Source organism: Lolium perenne, chromosome 5 (assembly GCF_019359855.2).
Source record: "Lolium perenne isolate Kyuss_39 chromosome 5, Kyuss_2.0, whole genome shotgun sequence".
Lineage (NCBI taxonomy): Eukaryota > Viridiplantae > Streptophyta > Magnoliopsida > Poales > Poaceae > Lolium > Lolium perenne.
In genome coordinates this window covers 79929175-79939065 of record NC_067248.2, presented here as the reverse complement: position 1 = coordinate 79939065, position 9891 = coordinate 79929175, and the positions used below count along the sequence as shown (strand labels likewise).

Genomic DNA, 9891 nt, shown 5'->3' with positions numbered 1-9891 from the left:
GGGACGGGGACGGGCTCGGGGCGCCGGACACCGTATCGGGGCGCGCCGGACAAAAAAGGGCTTTGGGGGACGCGGCTGGAACGCTTTTTTGGTCCGGCGCGCCCCAAATCCCTTTGGGGGACGGTTTGGGGGACGCGACTGGAGATGCTCTTACTAGCAATATTTTGGGGGTTTGTTTGGATTGATCTTCAATTTTCCTGTTTGCTAGGACCGTGAGACATTGGGACCATACACACTTAGAACATGGTGACCCACCGGCTACAACCATACGTCAACACCCAACATGGAGGCACAGAGCTGTGACAAATTCTCAAACAGCTACTAGGGGCGCGTTTGGTACTGTGTGCGCCTTGACTCGCTTCAGTTCAGCAATTTTCGGATCGTTTGATTGCCTGGACTCACTCACGTTCTTGCATGAACCGGTTCTCTAGACACCCATGGAAGGCTCTAGAGGAACGCCTAGTTCAGGCGTTCCTAGCGGGCATGTCCTGTTCTCGCGCCTTCTTGGCTCGATCGATGCAAGTTGTGCACATGATTTTGCTTATGCTCACTCTCCCTTACACTACTCCACACACTCTCTCCTCAAATCAACCCAAACATAGTCTAAAAATAAGCTGTACATGAAAAAGATGCGTGTCGATGAGACGAATTAATTCCCACAATCGGTTTCGAGTTTCATCAGTCATAAATCGTCAATTTCGTGTATAAAGTTTTGAGTGAATTTTGCCAAATTCATCGCACACGCTCAACCGTTTGAAATTTCCTTTGAGGATTAGGTTTACCTCACCATTCCGCATGTCTTTCATGTTGACAGGTTTTTATTTCGGTGTACATACATGGATAGATAAATGACTCGCTAGTATACTGTAATGTGTACGTATGTGCACTGTTCTAAAAATCGTCCGAGATGCCGATTTATCGGCCGATTTATCGTGAATCGGGTGGTAACCGATAAGATTTTGGCATATCTGCCAGTTTATCGCTCCATCGATATTTCGGCCGATTTTCTGTATGAGAGCTGATATTTCACCCGATTTTAACTCTCGAGGCCGATATTTCCGCTGATTGTCAGTGAAATTTCAATGACATTTAGTATGGCAGTCGATATTTTCATCCTGAAAAAATGTAGAATTGTGCATTAGCGCAAATTTTCAATTATTATTGATTCAAATGCAAGGAATCAAGGTAATACTTATGTGCAATGCTAAAATATTATTTTTTGCATAGCATATTATAGAAAATTTAGTGTCGAAAATTAGGATTTACAAGAAATAAGCCGATAAATGGCTGACCGATAAAATCGATTAATCGGCCGATAAACGATTAATCTTCATTTTAAGGCTGACCGATAAGTCAAGATTAACGATTTCTTGAACATTGCGTATGTGTGAGCATAGTTTGGAGCACTCTTGCTCAACTTCTCGCTTGCCATGTTCATGGATGGCGACGTGGTGATGATGTGTGAGAAGTGAGAGGTGATAATCCATGGTGGTGGCGCCTTGGTGATGTTCGTCTTTGTGGTCGGCAACGTGGTGATGCTTGTGACCGACGGTGTCATGGTGGTATTCAGCTTCGTCGTCGGCGACATGGTTATGCTTGTGATGAGCGTGGACGATGGTGTCATGGTGGTGTTTGCCTTCGTGGTCGGCGATGTGGTGATGCTTGTGACCGGCGTGACCGGCGGTGTCTTGGTGGTTTTCGGCTTCGTGGTCGACGACATGGTGATTCTTGTGACGGGCGTGAACAACAGTGTCATGGTGGTGTTCATCTTCGTGATCAGCGACGTGGTGATGCTTGTGACCAGCGTGAATGCCGGTGCCATGGTGGTCTTCATCTTCGTGGTCGGCGACATGCCTATGCTTGTGACCGGCGTGACCGACGCTGTCATGGTGCTCTTCGTCTTCGTGGTCGGCGACGTGGTGATGGTTTTGACTGGCGTGGCCGGCGGTGCCATGGTGGTGTCTTTCTTCGTGATCGCCGACGTGCCGAAACTTGTGATCGGCGGCGTGAGGCTTTGTGATAGGCGAGGAGGTGAGAGGTAAGGTCACCATGTCGATAAGTGGTGAGGCTAAAGCTGAACTCGTATGAAACCAAACACATTGAACCTTACGTTTCTGCTGGCCAAAAACTTTGACTCAGGCCACCAAACAACAGCCCAAATCTGCACCGTGATGCAAAAATCCGATCCAGAACCAAACCCGCCCTAGAACACTGACTCGTGCATTCTTCTGTGGCGATGTTGAAGAGCTGTAACTCCCCGACCCGGACGTTTGGAACCTGGGTGCGTGCGCACCCATTTACGAAAAGTTCAAAAAATATTATTTAAAAATTTTCAAAAAAATGTGAAGTAAATTTTTGCATGTATATATTATGTTGATATTTACTCGTTTAAGTTTTCACGAAAAAATACCATTGTGTGTGGTCTGCATAAAAATGACAAAATGTCCAAATGAGAATAGTGAACAGGAATTTGTACTATTCACAGGAATAGGAATTTGCATTTTGTCATTTTTGTGTAGGTCACATACAATGGTGTTTTTCCGTGAAAACAAACACGAGTAAGTATCAACACAGTATATACATGCAAAATTTTACTTCACATTTTTTGAAACTTTTAAATAGCATTATTTTGAACTTTACGTAAACGGGTGCGCGCGTACCCAGGTTCCATTCACCATTTCCGTGTAACTCCCATCTTTTTTTTAAGTTGGGATTTACCAACTTTCCTACTCGAACTATGTCCTTCTGAGGCTAGAGTGCTATGACAGCTCATGCACATATGGTACCAGCTGCAAGATCAACACAATGTTGCAGTAATGGCTAGACGTTGGATGAGTATTGCGAGTATCGGTTGCTCTCATCTTAAGTAACTCATGCAAATTCTAAAGCGATTCAAATCTGCTGTTCACATTATTAGCCTTTGCTTGTGTGCAAGCCCATCAACAGAGTATACCCCGTGAGATTCATGTGTAACGGTATCACCTAACTTTATTAGGGGCACATAAGAAGAGAGCGACATCAGGACCTTCGTATTTTCCTTCGCCAAAAATGCATTGTTCGTGTGTTTTTTGTCTGCCGATCCCATTTCTTATTAACATCTCTATCGTTTTATCAAAATTTTCATCCTGATTTGTTACTCTCAGTCGCTCATTTGTTTGTCTTGAGGGGTGGCACAATCACTGCAGAATTTTCTTTAAAATTATTTAAAAATTGGAAACCTAGTCTCAAATTGGGATTTTCATGTTTTGGGAGAAAACTGCGACTTGGGATTTCATTGAATAACCAGAAAATATTTTGTAAGAGAAGAACATTGCTTTCTTTCTTAAAGAGCCAAAGAAACAACATGATTTCTGGACTTGCGCGATTCCATCTGTTCACTGTTCACTGTTATTTCCCCCATTTCGAAGAAAAAAATCTGTTCACTGTTGGATTCAGCTCCTCTATGTCCAGTTGTCCACTGCTGTTGGTGGAATGTTCTTCCCATCCCAGACTCTCAGCGAGGCAGTGAGAACAGAACAGCAGAAAGTGCTGCTTCTTGAAATCATCAGGCGTTAACTTTAAGCATGATGACATCCTTCTAGAAATCCCTGACTCCCAGTGTTTCTACCATTAAAGGTACAAACACCTTGCTGAAACCATCCACAATCCGAAGTCGAGAACCACTGCTGTTTTTCTCATCTTCAGCCATTAGGTAGCGCATTCCTTTATGCATGGAATGTCCCAAGAGGTAACTGTAAGCACGATGAAATCCTTCTGGGCAAGCACTTCCGGAAATAAGTACAGTTTCGAAGGCCTAACAATTTGCAATATCGTTATAAGTTGTCATCAATATCACTTGGCATTTGTACCCCAGCTGATCTCACAATAGTGAGCAACATTGTTCAATGTTTGTACTACAGTATGTAAATACTGCTTATCAGTATAATTGTCTTGAGCAACCATCTATATAATATATTTGAGAGTTGATTTTTGCAGTTTCTGCTATCTCCTGTCTCTACATATACACCGGCAGGGTTGACTGGAGCTAAGCAGCAGGCTTTCGCCTTAGCCTGTTGAAGGCAGGTTTCAGTGGTTGGCTAGCGCTGGGTTCAAATGGCAGCAGCGGCTTCTTGATCTGTGTGCTACTGCCACCACGACTGGATGCCGGCGTATTGCTGGTGCTGGGCGGCTTGCTAGCCCTCTGCTTCTTGGACTTTGGGGCTTCCAGTCGCTCCAGAATCCTTGAGGTTTTCTCATCCAGTGGCTTCACGGGAGACGGCAGGATGGGGATCGGAGGCCTAGCGACAGCCCTGGAAGAAGTGGCAGGGGTGCAGAAGTCATCGTCATCGATGATGATGAGCTTCTCCCACTCCTCGGAGATGCTGGGGGACGCCTTCTCCTTGGGCTGGCTCGGGACCTGCTTCTCCTTGGGTTGGCCCGGGAGCTTGTCTTTCGGAGCTCGAAACAGTGGTGTCTGTGGCTCGCTGAACGCATGAATGCGGTCAGCATCTCGAGCCTTCTCCTTTTGGCTCATGAACATGTTTTCCCTCGGGCGCTGCAGTGTTGGTATTTGTGGTTCACTGAACGAGTCCAGATAGCTAGCATCATTCACAGCGTAGGCAATCGACCTGCAAAATCATGCTGAACATGAGCTCTTCGTAGCTAGTCAGGTGGCAATCCCAAAGTCAAGAACTCGAAATCATATACCAAGTGGAGCATTATAAAATTGTTATTATTTAGAAGTACCAACTGAGAAGGACATACCCAAATTGAAGACTACCCTTCACCAAAGAATTCAGCTTCGAGTGGAAACCTCTTTCATGTTGTAGAGGGTTGTAATCTTTCAGAACAACCTGAAATATTTTTATGCTGTCAGCAGGTAATGTCATGACATGGTCTGGAAACCGATGGCAACCACATTATGAAATTAAAGAGAAATGGAGCGGGTCCAGTAACCATGCCTTTGATAAGGAGGTTTCAATAGAATTCTTGATATCATTGGCAACAGTATAGTTGCAAGGTCGACTCACATCTGGGAGAGGCAATATCTCTTCAGATCCAGCGAGCCTCTACAGCACAATATGTTCATACAGTCAAAGCCCAGCAATAACAAATCACATGCCCTTAAGCTATATTGCGATAAAAATGAGATGTTGACTGTACCCTCAGAAGCATTGGTCCCTTCTCAGATGGTTGGAGAAGATAATAGCACGCAAGAGTTCCGATTTTCATTGTTTCAGTGTTGCACGTGGAGGAGCACACAAGTCCCTGATCAAGCTTGAAAAGAGTTTCACATAGACCATAGAAAACTGCACAACATAGACAATACTCACAAACAGGGATCATAATACGGGAAACTGCATGTCTAATGTATTTTGCCGTATAATTTAAAGATAATCTGGGAAACTGCACAACACGGACATTATGGAAACACCTACTCTGGGTGTTCTGATCTAAGCTCTCATCGGTTAGAGCAACTTCATCATTTGAGCTGGGAATCACAACATGAGATTTCCCCATTATGACTCCTGCTAACACACATTATCATTAAACTCAATAAAGTACCGATAGACTATAGTGTCTCAAGATTCAAGAGTAGTGGGTACCTTCATTTAGCGAGGCTAACTCAGTGCGCTCAATCACATCAAAAGAAATGGATGTAGAGGCTCGTCTCATGTCTGAACCACCTTCTGAAGTGGGAAGACAAAGTACAGTCTGTTCTCCAATCTTCACGGCAGTATCAGTAACATCAGAAGCTGAAAGGTGGCGGCTAGTTGTTGGGCACACCCATTTTGACTTATTTGCGGTAACATGATCTATGGGGCGACCATGGCACTTGCATATCTGTTTAGTGTATTCTCCATTAGCATATCCCTCGAAGTGGATAAATAATTGACGAAATGAAGCATAAACAACATGATTAATCTCATATAAAATGAAAGCTAAAAACGACAGATACAAACGTCAAATTTTCATGCACATGATGAAGCAGTCAAAACAAAGAACCACACTCATTCTGTCGTATGCTGTTGCACATCTTGAACTGAATAGTCAGTCATAGACTCATAGGTGGTGTAAATAATTCCTATCACCTGGCAATATGGAAAACCATCAATGATCTGATCTGCTGCTGGATATATGTTGCAAGATACTTGATTGACAGATTTTACAATGGGAACTCTGAACACAAATACAGCTTGCAGTGTTTCTTCCTTGTCATCATTTAGCTCTTCTAACCACCTCTTGACTAGCCCATTCAAAACTTGGGTCTCTGCATTCGGAACATTTATGGTGTTAGGGGTCTTATTAGATGGAAGTAGTGTGCAATGTTAATTTCTCAGCACAGTGAAAAAAGGAAAAAACATCACAGCTTAAGCTTCATGATCTTATTGTAAATAGCCAAGAAAGGTAATTGTATCATCTCGATAGACAGAAAAATAACGAGAGATGATGTGAATAATTACTATATCCATAAGGCCTCCGTACCAGGACTGTATCTCCGCACCACACAATTCTCAAGGTCACCGATTCTGTGTATGAAATTATTGGAGTTTCCAGAAACATCATCATACATGTATGCATCAGCCTCTGTTTCCAACATCACAAACTCCACTGTAATACACTGTTCTGATGCGTCCTGATAACAATATACACATTAATCAGAGGAATTCCATTATCATGAGATTGCTTGAGCATGAAACAATAATCAATCCATTCAGAAAGAAATCAAGATGTCAGCACCCTTACCATAAGTGATCTTCGGAGCGCATCTGTGTTTTGTGCAGAAAAACATATTGCAATCACTTTCTTGGAAATGTCATCAGTGGCCCAAGAATAGATGGCTCTGTTGCTAAACAGATTTTGCAATGGCACGTCTGCAGGCAAGAAATGTAGTCAGATAACTACTTCTGTCAAAAAAGACTTCCCTGTATTTAGAACAGGCAAATTGGCTCTTCAGGTCATTTTGATCATATACCATTGTTATGGGCAAAACCATAACATAGTGAACAAGCAGATCATCCAAGCCATACCTCCAGCATGTTGTTCATGAAGGAAGCCATCCAGAGGCAAATTTCCCACAGCGTGGTGGAAATCTCGAATGTTAAACTTCTCCCCAGGCCTATACGCAATCTTGAGCTGATGGAAGTTGATGTGTCAGTACAAGTGGAAGGATTACATGTGCGTTATTTCAGTGCAGGGCGTTACGAAATTTGTCTCTCAGGAGTGAGTGGATCATGAGCGTAGAAATCTGACATCAAATGCGTAGGTATCTTTCGTTCATGTGGGTGGTTAATCCGTCATTTTTACACACACACACTAGCAATCATCATTTGGTGAACTGACGTCTACACTAGGGACTCAGAACAGACATGAATCAAGCGCCCCAAAACGAGCAGCGCTAGAGCAGCAGAGCTTGCGTATCAGGAATTCGTAACACAACCTAACTAATTTGCAGCGAGAGGTTCGATTTGAGCAAACCAAGCCTACAAGCAACAGCGAAATGCAGCATGTAGAGGGATAGGAGAGAGGAATATACGGACCTCGGGCGAGGAGCGGGCGGCGTCGTGGTGGACGTAGCAGAGTGCCAGGCGGTCGGGGAGCGGGGCGGCGGCGGCGGAGGCGGTCGGCGAGGGGGTGGCGGCGTAGTGGTTGGCGAGGTGGAGCAGGCACTGCGCGCGCGGGGGGCGGCCGTTAGGGTTCGGATGCGGAGCCCGAATCCGATGGAGAGAGATTGGGTTGGAGTAAGGTACCTGCTTGAGGAGGCGGAGGAGAGGAGGCGGGATGTTGCGGAGGTCGAGGAGGAAGCAGAGCAGCGCCATGGCCGCCGGTGAGCCCCGCTCCGGTCCGCCGTCGAGGTGGAGTGAGCAAGCGGCAAACCTCTGGTGTGTTTCTGGTTTCGAAATTTTGAATTAGAATGGGAGCATAGCATATATGTGGTTCAGCAGGCCTAAACGCCGCCGCCGCCGGTAGCGCCGCCGGGGCAAAGACCCTCGGGGCGTGGCGGCGGCGGGGGCCCTTCTTCGTCGACGCCTGGTGGACGGCGGCCGGATCCCCTTCCTCAACGCATGGCGGGCGCGCAGATGGGTTGGGCGGCGGCGGCCTGCGCTGCGCCCCCTTCTACCGTCGGCTCTCCCTCAGCCGGCGCGGTTAGGATGGGCGGCGGCGGCCAGCGCTGCGGCCTCCCTCCTCCCGTCGGCTCTCCGCAGCACTCCGGCTAGGGCTGGTGGTGGGCGGCGGCCAGGCTCATGGCCTGCACCAATTTCACCCCGCCTCTCGCCGGTGAGTGGAGGCGATCTCGGGCTTCACCAGCGACACGAGGTCGCCCAGGGCAGCAGCCTTGGGTACGACGGTGGAGGTGGCCCTCTTCTTCGCCGGAGAGGGTTGGCCTGCGGTTGGTGGTGGTGGATCTATCGATCTATCACCGCGTTCCGGCGGCGAGATGGAGATGCTTGGAAGCCGGCGACGGAGTCGCCGGTGGAGGGTTGGAGTGGCCAGCCCGGGATGGTCGCCGACGTGGGGGTCCGACCTGAATAAAGGCGGTGGTCCTAGGGTCTCTCTTGCGTGAAGAGGAAGACCTATCGGAGGCCTGGACTCGTGATCTAGCCGGAGTGTTGAGTTCCGGAAGGCTCCGTCGGTGAATGTAACAGTGCTTTTTGCCTGGAGTTTGCTGGATCGGTGGTATTCGGTCGTGCGCACCCATGCTTTTATTCCGACCGATTGGTTCTGGAGGGAGCGGCGCGAAACTCTTTTTCTGTGTTGACATCAAGTGACTATGGATCCATGATGAAAGTCGGAAGAAGAGAAGTTCATGAAGGCCGGAGGGGAGGACTAGCTAAGGGAGGTTCAAGTCTCCGCGCTGTTGAGGGACTTGCTTTGTGTTCCGGGCTTCACAACAGCGGTATGAAAGTGGGGGCGACAACACAGGTGAAGTTCAGAGTCCTACCTTTCAGGGTGAAAACCCAAGGTCTGGCCTTAACTGGTTGTGCCTGGCAATGACCTTGTTGGAGGCATTGTTTTGAGAGCGGAGACTATCTTCAGGGTGAAAACCTAAGATCGTTAATCGGGCGACGATGGTGTTCGCGCACTGTTCTGATGAGGACATCTCTATGATAGATACAACCAATACTCCTACAGCCACATTTCAGGTACAGTCGTTACTAGGAATCCTTCATGATATATATGAGAATATGATGCTGCCTAAATCAAATGTATTTATATTATTTAGGAATGGATCTAGCATGGACGCCAAGCATTGGATTAGGAACGTGCATGGAGATGGCAGCAGACCTGCAAGGATTCAGGATGGCGTTGCAAGCGAGGATTTCAGAACATTGAAGCCACCATAGTGAAGCAACGATGCTTGGATGAATTATACAAGTTACTCCATCATAAAATTCGTCCAAAGAGTTAGTTTTGGTGCTGCGTCACCTTATTTAATGGGCCAGGCCCATGTATTTTCGGATTAGGTATTTTAGGGGATTTTAAGAGGCCATATAAGTGGAGGAAGGCCCATTTAGGGGTGTTTTTGGCCAACCCTAGCTGGTTGGACGAAAATCCCTTCACTTCCCCCATATATATCCCTCCATAGCCGTCATTAGAACTTGGATTTTGATTAGATTAAAAGTTAGCCAATTGCTGCAACTACGTGTACTTCTTTTGAGGCCAACGCCTAGAACAAGACCGCCTATTCGGAATCCCACCATTATCAATCAAGCTTTCATCTCTATTCGCAATATTCTGATTGCATCTTTAGTTCTTACTTGTTCTCGATTTCAGGTAGGAATTAAGACCCTTGCTGGTCAGGCTGATCGTGCTCCCGCAAGATCAGTAACTCCCGGAGATTGTCCTAGCGATTGCATTGGCGCACGAGCTTTGCACGTGTAGTCGGATCGTCAAGCACGAACTCCACCA

At 46.6% G+C, this 9891-nt stretch overlaps 1 protein-coding gene across 1 annotated transcript; it reads right to left on the bottom strand.

The window, feature by feature from the left end:
* Positions 1-3873: 3873 nt before the first annotated feature.
* LOC127299530 (uncharacterized) lies at positions 3874-7879 on the bottom strand. Its single transcript, XM_051329497.2, has 12 exons — positions 7731-7879; positions 7521-7649; positions 7011-7116; positions 6727-6854; positions 6466-6616; positions 6072-6250; positions 5586-5823; positions 5418-5507; positions 5143-5288; positions 4941-5048; positions 4744-4832; positions 3874-4607 (listed from the first exon to the last, which is right to left on the bottom strand). Exons 1-12 carry the CDS (start codon positions 7797-7799, stop codon positions 4025-4027), a joined length of 2016 nt encoding a protein of 671 aa, XP_051185457.1. The 5' UTR covers positions 7800-7879; the 3' UTR covers positions 3874-4024.
* Positions 7880-9891: the final 2012 nt, after the last annotated feature.

What these genes read in the sequence shown, in the direction of transcription:
- LOC127299530 (XM_051329497.2), bottom strand. Translation starts at nt 7,799, where the DNA reads ATGGCGCTGCTCTGCTTCCTCCTCGACCTCCGCAACATCCCGCCTCCT. An exon ending in TCCTCCGCCTCCTCAAGCAG is followed by an intron (nt 7,650 to 7,730) that starts GTACCTTACTCC and finishes CCGCGCGCGCAG; the next exon opens with TGCCTGCTCCACCTCGCCAA. An exon ending in CTTAGATCAGAACACCCAGA is followed by an intron (nt 5,289 to 5,417) that starts GTAGGTGTTTCC and finishes TATGTTGTGCAG; the next exon opens with TTTTCTATGGTCTATGTGAA.